Source organism: Struthio camelus, chromosome 20 (genome assembly GCF_040807025.1).
Source record: "Struthio camelus isolate bStrCam1 chromosome 20, bStrCam1.hap1, whole genome shotgun sequence".
Taxonomy (NCBI): Eukaryota; Metazoa; Chordata; class Aves; order Struthioniformes; family Struthionidae; genus Struthio; species Struthio camelus.
The window spans coordinates 10,753,388-10,766,623 of NC_090961.1; the positions used below are offsets into that span (position 1 = coordinate 10,753,388).

The following is a 13,236-nucleotide window of genomic DNA, read 5'->3' on the forward strand; positions in this document are numbered from 1 at the left end:
CGTCCTTTGCCAGTGAAAGTCTGGCAGCGTGATGCCCTTTGATGTGCATCTGCAACCTGTCTGTGAGTGCACCCACAGTGCTCAGGTGTCTGTGCCCCCCTATCAGGAGCTTGGAAGACAGCCTCTGTGGCCTGTAATGTGGATCAGGTCCAGAGAATATGTTCGCGTCTCATTCAGAGCCCCTTCCCTGTGCCCCAGAGTTAGCTTACAGCACAGGCACTGAAAGGAGTGCATATAACAGATCCTGTGCCAGGCCCCAGGTGATGACTGCTCTAGGGCTGCTCTGATAGGTGTGCAACACTCAGTGCTAACGGATCTTCTCCCTCCTCACAGGGCAGTGGGCAATCACGCTGCAGAGGCTACAGCCAGGGTAAGAGATGTCAAGCTTTCCTCGTGCCTTGTGAAGTGGGCATTGTTGTCTCCTGTTTTCTATGGGAGAGAGGGCTGGCTTTGTGCTCCTGATTATAAAGGGATGTTTACACAAAGACTGGGGGATGTTAATGGGCTCTGGCCTTTCTCCTGCCCATCTCACTTTGCCAGCTGTGTTTCTGTGAACAGTGACATAATGGATCCCCCCGGCTCCTGGACCGCTGGTGGGTCTGTTCTGCAGCAGACTGGATGCTTCCCAGCCTGGGAATGATGACATTAATGACACAGTGTTGCAAAAAGCCAGCCCAGCCTACCCCTGGAAAGGAGAGATGTGTCTCTGCCTAAACTGACCGAGGCCCAGGTTGTTTGCTGTTCAGTCTGGGCGCAGGCTGGTCTAGTCTGAGACCTGGGTTGTGGTGCAGAATGAGGAGGTGAGATCCCCCCGCAGGGAAGTGTGTGTATTGGGGGCAAACAGTTGTCTGTAGGAAGGAAACGGAGGGATTTGGAGGGCAAGCCTGACTGAGAGGTGATGCTGGAGCAGATCTAATGGAAGGTGAATGCAGGGAGAGCTGCAGGACAGAGTTGGATCTCCCTTTTCTCCACACACTGGCAAGGACAGATTGGGGATCTCTTCCACCCTGCAGAGGCAGCCCTGACACCTTCAGGTTGGTGGCTGTCTCTGAGCCTTGACAGCTCTTGTGACCTTTCCCACCCTGAAGCAGAGCTAAGCCAACCCTCTGCAGCACAGCAGCTGGTGAGCAGGGTTTCAGCAGCGGCGCAGATTTGCCCACTGCAGTGATTGCAGCTCAGCATCATCATGTCTTCTCCAAACACCTCTTTGCAAAGTGCATTCCTTTTAAATGGAAATGAGACAGCGAGGTATTGCAGGTGGCTCACGCTGATAACAGCTTTGAGCTGTTTGCTTGGCAAAACATGCTTCCCAGCTTCAACTCCTCAGTGTTCCTGGGATGGACAGGGCCTTGTCTGGCTTTGTGTTCCTATACTGATTGTGCCCACGCTGACAGGGAGAGGAACAAGGAGCCTCTCTGTTGGAATTCATTAGAAGTCACTCTCAAAGAAAAAAACCTTTTGCCTGCAGTCAGAATTCTCTCTCCCTGGGACTCCTCTGGGTGCTAGTGGCTGTTTCTTCACTGAGGTCTACTTTGAGCTTGCAGCAGGGGTGGGCAGCAGGAACAGTAGTGCATTTTACACAAGATGTGAACATTGACTCTCTCTAGTGGCACCAAGTTCCCCAGGTCTGCCGTGGAGGAACGCATGCTGCTATTAAATCAGTAGCTAGTCAAGGGTCAGCATCCACACTTGCTGAACAGAGGTGGGATGCTATCCTGTTTATTTAATTGGTGCTGTATAATCTCTGGGCTCTGGAGTTATTCAGGCAAGTAGTGACACTAAGTGAGCGGCCATGCTGATGAGTCCTCGGCAGGATCTGCCTCCAGTCATTCTCTGCATCCCTCTTCTGGTGCTGCTTTCCAGCATAGCCACCGTAGGGTCAGAGCAGCAGTCTGAGGTGCAGGGAGCTTGGGCTAGTGGATAGAGCGCAGAGTAAGGGGTGAGTTCTGGGTCCTGCTTATTCTGCCCGTCTCTTAGCACTCAGTCAGTGAGTTTCGATGGCATCTAACTCACAGCTTGTGACTCACAGCCTGTCCCTCTGTCCGTGCAGTGACATCCTGCAACCAACATGCAGGACCTCTGCATAACCTTCATCCACTGCTTTGCCTCTCCTCTGATGCTTGGTGCACTTCCTCACCATCTCCTCCAGCCTTTGAGCAGCATCTCATGGGGAAGGTCAGCAGAGAGCAATGGAGCTTCCAGATGGGGTGGTCAAGGCAGAGATTTTAGGATGTGCTGCCTGAAAAGGAGTTCAGGCAGCTCCACAGGATATTTGGCATCTTTGAAAGGAGACCAAGCCAAATCCAGCAAGCTAGTTGCCTATGCCACCACTGTGAGAAACAGTGTCTGTTTTGATGTGCCACAACTCAGCACACTGGCCCTCTTTGCTGAGGAGTCCCATGAGACCAGAGCCAGCTTCGTAGGGCTGTCAAACCCTATTAGTGGGCAACTGACCCTTGCCAACACCAGCCTCTTTGGACCTGGCAAGGTGACCAAGGACTGACCAATCAAGACAATGCCACTCTTCTGTCCAGCACAGACCTACTCTGTCTCGGCTGAGGTTTGGCTGGCTGGTGGCAGAGCAGATATGGGAGAAGAGGCTCTGGCATGTCTCTGTCATACCCTGAACAAAGAGACCCCCTTTTCAGGTTGACTGGCCTTTCAGCATATTTCTCCTGAGGGTGGGGACAGGACATAGTTGTTCACATGGCCTCCACCCTCTCTGGCCCATGGGTTTCAGCAGCTAATTTCTTAGTATCCCAGGCCAAAGCCTATCTCATGTCTTCTGCAGCCTGTGTTTTACCGAGGCCTAGCAGGCTCCCAGGTGACGCTGAGCAGCATGGTGAACCAGACCCGAGTCATGCTGGAAGAACAAGCACGGCACCTGTTGAATGAACACGAACGGGCGACCATGGGGTACTACCTTGACGAATATAAGGAAGGCAACATCTCTGTGGATGCTCTGGTCATGGCGCTCTTCGAGCTACTCAACACACATGCTAAGGTGAGGCCCGTGCTAAGGTCAGGGACAACTCCTTCCACTCCATGGAGTGAGCAGAGCTGTTGTCACTGTGTGGCTCAGTGCCTCCTGCCAGGCTTTCTTGCCCTTTCAGGGAATATAAGCCCCTTTCCAAAAGTGAAATGAGCTCTCAAATAAACCCAGAGTTCAAGGTTATCTGCACAGGATCAAGAGTGAGGGTATGAAAACAAAATCTACAGGTAGGACATTATGGGGGAGACAGTTTGGTGCTCAGTGGCAAAGGAACTTCTGGGCAAGTTTAGGACCAAACCTCCATATCCCTGCCAGTACATCTCATCACTACTGCTGAACAGGGTGGGAGGATGGGTATCCATCTCCCAGGGAGTATGGTCATGCTCCAACCTCTCTTTGGTTGTCCCTCTGCCTGGCCCAGTTCTCCCTGCTTTCAGAGGTGCGGGGTGTGATATCCCCACAAGACCTAGACCGCTTTGACAACCTGGTGCTGAAGCGAGAGATCGAATCTATGAAGGCCCGGCAGCCCTCGGGGCCCAGCATCGGCACTGACTCCTACTCCATGCTGTCCTACAGTGATACCGTCTCTTCCTCCAGCAGCCACTTCACCTCTACAACCGTCAGCTCAGCCAGGGTAAGTCCTTCTTGACTGTTCCATTTTCTTTAAAACCTTCTGCTCCTGGCAGCCCTGCAACAAACTCACTTCCCTGGAGGTTCTATATAAGCATTTTTCCCTCAGGAAACCTTATTCAAACTGCTTCCCCTATGGATGCCTCTAAAGCTCTCTCAACCCCTTACAAGCTGTGAGGGGTCATCTCTCCAGGCTGCAAGCTTTATTGCAGAGCCACTGCTTTCCGAGGCAGGGGGAAAGAAGACAGTCCCCTGGAGTGGCAGGAAAAATCAACGTTGTTTCTGTTGTCTGTGAAATCGTGGCCTTGCTCTGAATGCCCTTTTCCACCTCCGTTTGCTTTGCAGCAGGGACACAGGTGGCAAAAGCAGAGCCAGGTAGCTGGGAGGAGTCAGAACAGGCTGAGTTAGCTCTGAGAGTTGTATGGAGAGGAGGGAGTGCACATGCAGGTGCAGCAGGGCCCTGGCTTTGACCGCCCACTGATGAGATCCCATGCGTGTTCTGTGCCCCATGTCAGCGCTGTGGGTTCTTGAATTCAGAGGCTCTGAGAGGCCAAGAGGCTCTGAGATCCTTGCAGGCAAGGTGCGCTAGTATGATTTGTAGGTGCAACAAGGAGACGCTACGAGACTCGATTGGTATTTCTTGGTGTCCTTGAGACTGAGACGCCAGTGCCCTCTGCACAGGGGCTGGCCCTGGTGCTATGCGTCACTTTGTCCCCAGCAAGAGAAGAGAGCTGCTTCCCTTCCAGGACCTCTGCTGAGCAATGAAGGCTGTGTCCACACAGAAACCTCAGGAACTTGCTAGTGCCACCCTTTGCCTGCTGCTATTCAGCAGCTCTGGTTGTCCCTTATAAACCACCTCCACAAAGGTACTGGCTGCCTGCTCCCCTGTCCCAGTGGGAAGCTCAGCAGCCACACCATCTGTATCCTGTCCCAGCCTCCATCTCCCCCCATCCCCAGCATTAAACAGCAGCGCTCCCACGTCTCAGTTCCACGCGTTCACTGCATGCACCATCTAATTAAGTTATTATAATCACCTCTGAGTGTGCAGGCACACAGCCCTGAAATTAATTTCCTAGCCATGAAAAGCCTTTCATCATAAATGCATTAGCAGCCTTAGAAATTAAAACCTTCATGAAAAGAAGAGATGACAATGGGCTTCTGCTAGTTTGACAGCAAGCACATGCCTGGGGCAAATGAGATTGTGCTGTGGAGGGCCCAGGCAACACAGCCAGCGGGGGAGAGAGGTAGGAGGGCTTTCCTAGGGCTGTGGCTGCCTTCATGGTTTAGTTCAGCCTCCCGGGAGGGTTCAATGAGTTTCAGAGCATCAGAGCTGGTTTTTTGTCCGGCTGACTTCACAAAATTCCTATAAGAAAGCCATCTGCTCCATTCAGGGTGGATTACAGTGAGAACCTTTCTCCATCAGGGTAAATGAAGTTTCACACTGCTCTGGGAAGGCAAGCTGGGAAAATCTTTCTGAAGTGGCAGAGACCTAACAGGGAGGCCTGCCAGGATTTACGCACTGAGCATGACACCCAGTTCCCTTGCTATCCATATGCCCAAGACTGTACTGCATGCTCTGGGTTCACCATGCTCTCCCTCCCACTCCACGATGCCAGTGTGGCTGATGAGCCTGATGTGTGAGCAATGACCCAGCCCTATCTGGTGTGTGGGCCCAGAGATCAGCGAGGGAGACAAGGGGACCATTCTGGCCACAGAGTGGGGAGCAGACACCATCTACCAGGCCTTGTATTTAAAGGCTCCCTAGAAGAACACATGTCCCTTGGCTGCGCTGCACATCCTCCCTGGCAGGGTGGCTCCTCTATCCGTGTCCTGTGAGCAGGGACGTGAGAATGAACGCCCATCTCCCGCTCTGCCTCACAAGTAGGGAATGCTACCTTGAGATGTTTTAGCAAGCAGTGATGGTAAACAACTGCCAAGCTGAGAGCATAGGCCCTTGGTAAACGGGCACTTAGCTCACCTAGCTAAGAGAAAAAAGGGCAGAGCTCCCAAACTGGCTGCTCTGCACTTTCCTGTCCTAATACCCTACCACTGTCACCCTCCCCAGCACCTCTCAAGGGAGAGGGCTAATTGCAGCCTTCATGTTCAACCTTGAATACAGCTGGATGTGGATTCTGCAGGATGGGTTTGAGGGAGGAGGGGTGCGTTGTGCTGGGGTTTGCTTGTCTCGCTCATTTGTTCTGTATCCTTCCTGATGTTCTGTTTTCCCTTTTATGCCTATTTTAATCTGCTTTTCCCCTCGCACACCCCCAGGAGCGGCTCTTGTGGCTAATAGACCTGATGGAGGTAGGGGCTGTCAGCGAGACCGGGAGCTCGAGTGCTGTGGTTGCCATAGTAGACGGGTTGAGAGTGCGTGCAAGCGTGTGTTGGGCGCGAGACGGGGGACAGGCCGTTCCGGAGGCCTGCATGCCTCTCAGCCACATGAACAACCGCCTCGTTTCTCCCATGTCTGCTTGCTCTTCCTCTGGGTCTGCCGAGCCGTTCCTGAGTCCCTCCTCTGAGCTCAGGGGCTGCCGGCCTTGGTGCTGCAGTGTAAACAAGGCTCTGGTGTCTTGTCCAACACATCATCAGTCCTGAACAAGACCCAGCCGGCACCATTGTCCTGCTTGCGCTAAAGCCCCACGCGCCGCTGGCAGTTCAGAGCTGAGGTGTTAGAAGGACCAGCAGCGCTGATGTCTTATGGACCCCAAACTGTCCTTTCTGCTTTGTGGTCCCTTTGTGCCTAGTCTTCCTGCTGTTGTGCTGTCTCACGGTGTAAGCACCCTGGCTAAATACCACTGGGCTAGTCGCATCGTGTCACACATCCTCAGAGAATGAGGAATGATTTTCCTGATAAGCCTTGGGTCTGCAGAAATCTGTTTCCAGTGTAGGAGGGATCAGTGTACTTATGTTGTGGGTGTTCAGCCTTGGATAAATCCACACACACACGTTGGAGAGGCTAGAAGGGCAAGGCTTTCTAAAAATGGATATAGGGAGAACCTCAAAAATTCCTGTCGTAACAGAGCACCTGGTTGGAAGGGCGTTGGGAAGAGCAACATGTTTGTGCCTTGCAGTGCAGCTCTGCTGTGCATAATGCTTTACCTCCTCCACGTGGTTGCCTGGGGTTAAATCACATGGGTCAGCAGTTTGAACACAGAAACCAAGTGATAGAGGTGGGAGCTGCTAGTAGTGCTTTGTGAGAGAGGACCTCTGGTAGCTGTGAGCCTGTCCCAAAAGCCACATCCCTCTGGGAATGGCACTTGCCTAAAAGAAGTCGTCTGTGGCATTGCCAGAGGGAGCTCATCGCAGGCAGCCCAAACCTTGGGACACAGTTGACTTTGGCTTCATGTCCAAAGTCACTGACACTAGACCAGACCCCCATCCCCTCTATTCTCAATGAGTCAATGGGTGAACTTAGACCAAAAGCAAGCAATGTGAGGCTTAGAAGGACCTGCCAAGCAAAAAGTGATTCCATCATGGGATGCTTGAAGGTTACCCAGAGATGAAACAAGGCCTCATTTGATTGTGTGACCCACTAGATGTCCGTCTGCGAGACTAAGCCTCGCCTTTGCCTCTCTTTAATGGAAGACTTGGATCTCAAGATGAGTCCTGAAAAGCAAAGGTTTATTGTAAACTGAAACAATCAGATGCAGCTTGTCTGATCAGAGCAGTATGAATTTCTAATTTGCTTACAACCAAGACAGTCCTCTGGGGATTTAGCATTTGCTTTGTCCCTGCCTCCTGCCCCAGCTCTTGTTGCTATAATCAGGGAATTGAAATCCCTGTTGATTTTATTTTCCTTCTCAGCTACCTCCTAGAAAATGTGCTACCCTAAAAGGTGTCTTCTACTCCCAGGGCCTGATTCCACAGGTGCTGGCTTGCTCCCAGCCCCCTGAAGCTACAAGGCTTGCAGGCACAGGATCAGACCCAGCATGGTAACCCAGTCACTAACATTTGTGCGTGTCTTTGGACTCTGTTTCACGAGAAGGAGAAGTAAGGGGAGAATGGCAATGTGGGGCGTGAGCTGTTCCTCTCTTTGGAAAGTGAACGTCAAACACAGGAGCCCACAACATCCTTGGCAGCTGCCAGACACGCTCATGTCTCCAGAGAGAGGGTGGAATGAGAGCAGAGAAATGGGGGACCTCATCCAGCTCCCTCCATCAGAGTGGCAGAGCCAGCAGCTCCTCAGAGAAATCGCCACTGCCCCCCAGGCTGGGAGAGACCTCTGCGTTGTGTCTGAGAAGAGCATTGCTGCTGTTTGGTGGGCAGGGAAACTGAGGCAGGGAGCTGGCAATGACTCTCCCAGGAGTCATCACCAAGTCAGAGGCACAGCTGTTTGCAGTCAGTGGCTCTGTCCTGAGCTGAGGAGCAGTGAGCCATGTTGCTCTGCCTCCTTGGCACCCCTCGCAGTCGCCATGGTGCTGTCAGGACTGAGCGTTACCCTGGCCAAAGCCAGGCACGAGTCCAGCACCATCCTCCCTCCCCAGGCCCACCTAGAGCCTTGTGTAGAGCCACTCCAGCTCCCTGCTGTCTTCTGACCCCCAGGACAGGCACAGCTGTCCCACGCGGAGGGCTCCCTTGCGCCAGATGAAGGCCTCCTGAGTGACAAGGACATGGACAGGGAAGAGAGAGACTGAACAAAGCTGTCACCTGGGCCTCGTTGTGCCCCAGAGTTGGAGAGCTCTGTGCTCAGGCTGAGGTAGGGCCTGGGGACCCAAATCTCTGTCTTCAAGCCTTCCTGGGGTGGGAGAGGGCAGGGAGGCGAGAAGAAAAGCTAAGCTTATTCTCTGAGTGACGCTGTTATTCAGAATCTAATCCCTGTAGGAGACAGGCTGAGTAGCTCTGCAAAACCCTTGTTAGCGGTAGCTGGAAAATAAGGGACTCATTTGGAGCTGTGAGGTTAATTAAAGATTGGGCTCTATTCCCTAGGGAGGCAGCAGATTCTCCATCACTTAATCCACCAGTGCAAACTGGCTGCCTGTCTCAAAGATGCTCTCCAGCTTCTCTGCAGCACCTGTGCGCTCAGTGTGAGAGGAGAAGGGTGAGAGTCTCCCAGTTGTGCCTTGCAGAGGGATTGGAAGAGCCTCGCCTGGCCTCCAGTTCCTATAAATAACCAGAAAATAGGGGAGAGGAGCAGACAGTCAGTAGGAAAAAGCAGCCCCCTCAGTAGACACTCACTTTTCGAAACAGTGGCACGGGGAATCGATGGGTCTTTCAAGGGAGATCCAGACAAGCACAGTCTTAAAACAGCAGATTCCTGAAAGCAAATGTGCTTAGCTTAAGAGCCATTACATTTTATAGCCAGGAGCAATTTCTATTTAATTATTCCTGCTCCCAAAGTTGTAAGCACTGGGGAAGGCAAATCTGCCCCTTGCACACCTCGGCAGAAGAAAGTGCCTTGAAGAAAATGAGCAAGATTCGTGTCACCAGGTTCATCCAAGGATTGCCAGGAGGGTTCAAGCCTCAGTGCAGACTAATCCTAGCTACTGGGCTAGCACTGCAGCACCTTTCTGTGGCTGACATGAACAGCACATGATGCACTCTGGGAAGGGCCCAGTGTCATGGTGATGGGCACAGGGCTCTCTCGCAGAACAGGGGGAGATGGCACTGGCAGATGTCCGCAGGACATCGGGCAGACCCTCTTCTTTCAGTAACAATGTAACTACAGACAGTGGGGCCAGTGGGATGCGAAGGCAGGCTGCTCCCAGTTGTATCAGGAGAGTCATTTGGCAAAAGCTCAGTGTTCACTTGGAGGCAAGTTGAGGCTGGCAGAGGCAGAGCTGGAGAGGGAAGCGTTAGGCACACAGCAGAGATTCTCCCAAATGTGGTACGGCCGGTGCTGAAATGCCGCTGCCTCGGGCTCGGCTCCCTTCCTTGTGTACACAGCCCTACGGCTAGATTAAAGGTTCTGGGCAACGTCTAGAGATGGGCTGGTACAGGGAGAGAGTGCTACTTGGGCAGCTTTCTGCAAAACAGCTTTCTTGTTAGAGGAAAAGGTGGCAGAAGGAGGAAGCTCTGAGAGGAGGGCACTGCTGGCACGATTTGGTGCTGCTTACCAAGTGCTGCGTTTGGCCCTGTCCATCTGAGCGTTTGGGTTCCTTGGTGTTACACGGAGACGTGATGCTACCCATTTCCATTTTCATCAGTGCTGAAGTCCGAGGCTAGCTACTGACCTGACTGCTAAAATGTGCGTAGCCCAGAGCAAATCTCCTTGAAACTGGCCTTCTCTTCCCTGCTGCTCACCTGCCCGCCAGTTCCCAAGCACTGCAAACGGGCATGTTCTTCCTTGGCTTCTGGGAGCAGTTCAGGATCATTTTAATCAACATAATTGGAGGTTGCTTTTGAAACTGCCTTTTTTCTTCTTGCAGCCTCAGCTGTATGTTCTCACACCGCCCTTCATGCCAGCCCTTGGATTGGCGCGGCCCTGCAGCCAGTCGGATCTGGTTGCAGCTTGAACTTTCTGTTGCCGCTGCCTTGTGTTTCAGCCAGATCTGTTCTCTGCCCTGGCTCGCTGCACAGTCAGGTGAATGGAGCAACACAAGGGATAGGGGATTTTGTCTTTCAAAAGCCATCTGCCTTTACATTGTATTGAACTGATGATGACGTCACCCCTCGTCAGAGGAAGAAATGGCCTCCCAGACTTTCCCTGTCGGTCTGAACAAGGGGTTTCTTTCAGCTTTCTCATTTGCCAGGGATCCCTCTGAAGCCACAGAGATAAAAGCACTTTCCATCAGTGTACTTGCTGCTTCTCTGTTTTTAATTGTCTTCTGTGTCTATTTTGGGACAGGCATGGCAGCAGCCTCCAGCAGATGGGAAAAATGCAGATGCACCAGCATTTCAACTAATCGGTTGTTTATCCTGCAGTAAATAACACACAGTTAAACACAAACTGTGCCCTACGCATTCCAGCGCAAATGAACGAATATCCTTGTTAATGGGATGGAAATGAAATACGCCCTTTCTGAACAGCAGCAGCCACATCTCCAGATCAGGAGTTACTGCTGGTGTGGGTTGCCAAGTTAGTGATGTGGCTGCGGACAGCACAACCTAGCTAGCTCAGGCAACACCTCCTGGACAGTCCAGCGGGCACCCAGAAATGTGCTGCTGTCTGTCCTTCCCAGGCAGGTACCATGCAAAGCAGGGGTCCTTCAGGGGTCGACAGGACCGTGACAGATGGAGAGGGAAAGAGGCAGCAGCGTGGAGCTACAGAGCACCACAGTCAGGCAACAAGAGGGTGCTGGGGAGAAGGAAGCTGGGGAACCACAGCATGATGGATTTTTTCTCTTTGTTTCTCTGTCTGGGCATCACACTGCCAGTCCGCAGGGCGGCGCAGTGGTCTGGGTTTGCCCTTGCAGGGGAGCCAGGCAGAGCGGTGCTATGCAACACCGGCAGAGCACCCCTCGCAAGGGGACCTGGTGCCTCGGCGGCGCTGGGACAGAGCCAGCAGCAGAGCCCTGGCCCTAGGCTAGACGCGGGACTGCCTGGGTTCAGTCCTGTCGGGTGCCCAGAGCAGAGCCCATGGGTCAGCCCCCCACATCCTGCAGGCTGGGCATAGCTCGCCGGGGCAGAGCTATGCGCACCTCCGTGCCCCAGCCCCCCTTGCGCACCTAGAAACACGTTTCTGCCTTCCCGTGCTGTTACTTAGCCAGGGTGCCTGTGTGCTCTGCTTGACGATATGTGTCTGCTCCCCTCTGGTCCATCCTGATTGACAGCCACCCTTGCACGGACAGACTGACAGCCTACTGTAGTCCTTCCTGATTTCTAGCACTGTGGTGTGTTCAGGCCTGTGTTGTGACATTTCTAATGACATTTTGCCTCGTTATAAAGGGAAGGCAGTGGAAGCGGCTTCTGTCCTCTTGCATCTGAGACCAGCTGCTCTGGTTTTCGGGGGAGGGAAGGTTTTAACTTTTTCATTGCTCTTTTCCCTGGAGAGATCCATCCCTAGGCATTTGACTTGCAACCCTCAAAGCTAGTTCTTCCCTTCCCCACCTTCTAAATTAAGTATAAAGAGCTGCTATTTGGGCTAAGAGGAGCGTGTTCCTCTCCCGTAGAGGAAATAGCTTCTATAGATGAGGTTCACAGCTTGCTTTGAGCTCTCGTCTTAGCTTTGGAGAGTCAGTTTCCTAGCCAGGTTGCTTTGCCCATATGGTATGCGTGTCTGCAGAGGAGCTTCCCAGGCAATACAAACCTTTTTCACTAGGGGAAAGACCCTGGTATTGCAGGGGCTTTGGACAAAGTCCTACACCCCTCTGCATGCTTCTGGTCACTTTGAGGTTGCTTCTTGCTGCTGTAACTGGGTTTTCTCTTCCTATTTTGCCCTGTCAGAACACGTCAGAATTGGAGGGAGGTGGAGACAGCCACCAAAATAGCATCAACACCTTGCCGGACATCTCCCTGGTAAGATATTGCACTGTGCTGCAGCACCTCGAGTGGGAGCTGGAGGCAAATCGATGATACTGAGTTTTGCCTCAGCTTCTGTAGCTCTTTGCAACATCAGCGAACTGTGGATGTCTCTGCAGCACGGTATTACTGAAGCAAATTAATTAGACCTGTTAGGAAGAAGGATTCGGGTTGTCTGCATAAGAGTAACATCTACGCTTATAAGAACTAGAGCAAAACTTTGGTGGTTTGTCATCTAACCATCTTCATTTGTGAGTCATATTCTTATTGCCAATAAGGTCAAGGAGACATTTCTATCAAAATCAGCCAATTTTCCTGGGATCACCGTGGGAAGGCAAATACCAGGTGACTGTAGGACTAAGGAAGTTCTCATGCCTGCGCCTGGTATCCTAAAGGCTTCTGTTCTTGGTTTTGACAGGATGATCTCTCCTCTTTCCCGGAAGAACCACCCAACTTCAAGCCTCCGCCTCCTCCTTCAGCCCCTCAGAGGCTGGACCCCTCCACTGCCCAGCACAGGAACTCCGGAAAAGACAAGCCGAAGCGCCCTTCCTCTGAGTCCTCTCAGTCAGGCCTCTTCTTTGTGGCCCCCCGAAACCCCACACCCCCTCCTAGCCACCCCGAGAAGGACACAGTCAGCCTGACCTCCTCTACTAATTCATCCACTGAGGAGTCTGCCCCAAACGCTATCTACGCTACCATTTCTCCGGCCCTGCACAGCTCTAGGAGGCAAATGGATGCCCAGCTCTCCTTGGTCAGCCAGCACCCCATCGGTCCTTTCCCCAGAGTCCAGTCCCCGACAAGTCTGAAGAGCCCACCCCCAGAAGGCCCCACAGCCAGTGGGCTTCAGAGCACCTCCTCTCCATCCCCTCCTCCTCCCCCATCTCACCCAGCACCCCCCCCACCAGACAAGGGCAGCCCACGATCGGTGGCCAACCAGCATTTCATCATGGTGGAGGTACACCAACCCAACAGTGAGCCCGACGTGAACGAAGTGAGGCCCTTGCCCCAGGCCAGAGGTGGGTGTCCTGGTGGGACAAGCTTGTTCCAGGGTGGAAGGTCATCTTTTCTGTTTTTTGGGGGATGACGATTACAAGTCTGGTTTGGCTTTAGCTCGGAGCTGTGCTCTGGAAGGTTTCACAGTCACAGTACTAAGCCGGGCTGCAGGGTGGAAGTATGTCCAGCAGCTGCTGCAGGAAGCAGCTACCGCTGGTCCAGCC

At 52.8% G+C, this 13,236-nt stretch overlaps 1 protein-coding gene across 3 annotated transcripts in view; it reads left to right on the plus strand.

Moving 5' to 3' along the window:
• The window catches only part of WHRN (whirlin), a 63,359-nt gene that overhangs the window by 45,372 nt on the left and 4,751 nt on the right, over positions 1 to 13,236 (plus strand). For 2 of the 3 annotated variants that reach the window (XM_068914922.1, XM_068914919.1), the window contains exons 5-10: positions 334 to 370; positions 2,792 to 3,004; positions 3,414 to 3,626; positions 5,894 to 5,926; positions 11,945 to 12,016; positions 12,438 to 13,035. In XM_068914922.1, the coding sequence (XP_068771023.1) occupies positions 334 to 370; positions 2,792 to 3,004; positions 3,414 to 3,626; positions 5,894 to 5,926; positions 11,945 to 12,016; positions 12,438 to 13,035 (1,166 nt within the window). The remainder of the gene's footprint in view (positions 1 to 333; positions 371 to 2,791; positions 3,005 to 3,413; positions 3,627 to 5,893; positions 5,927 to 11,944; positions 12,017 to 12,437; positions 13,036 to 13,236) is intronic. The other variant, XM_068914920.1, reaches the window with a different exon arrangement.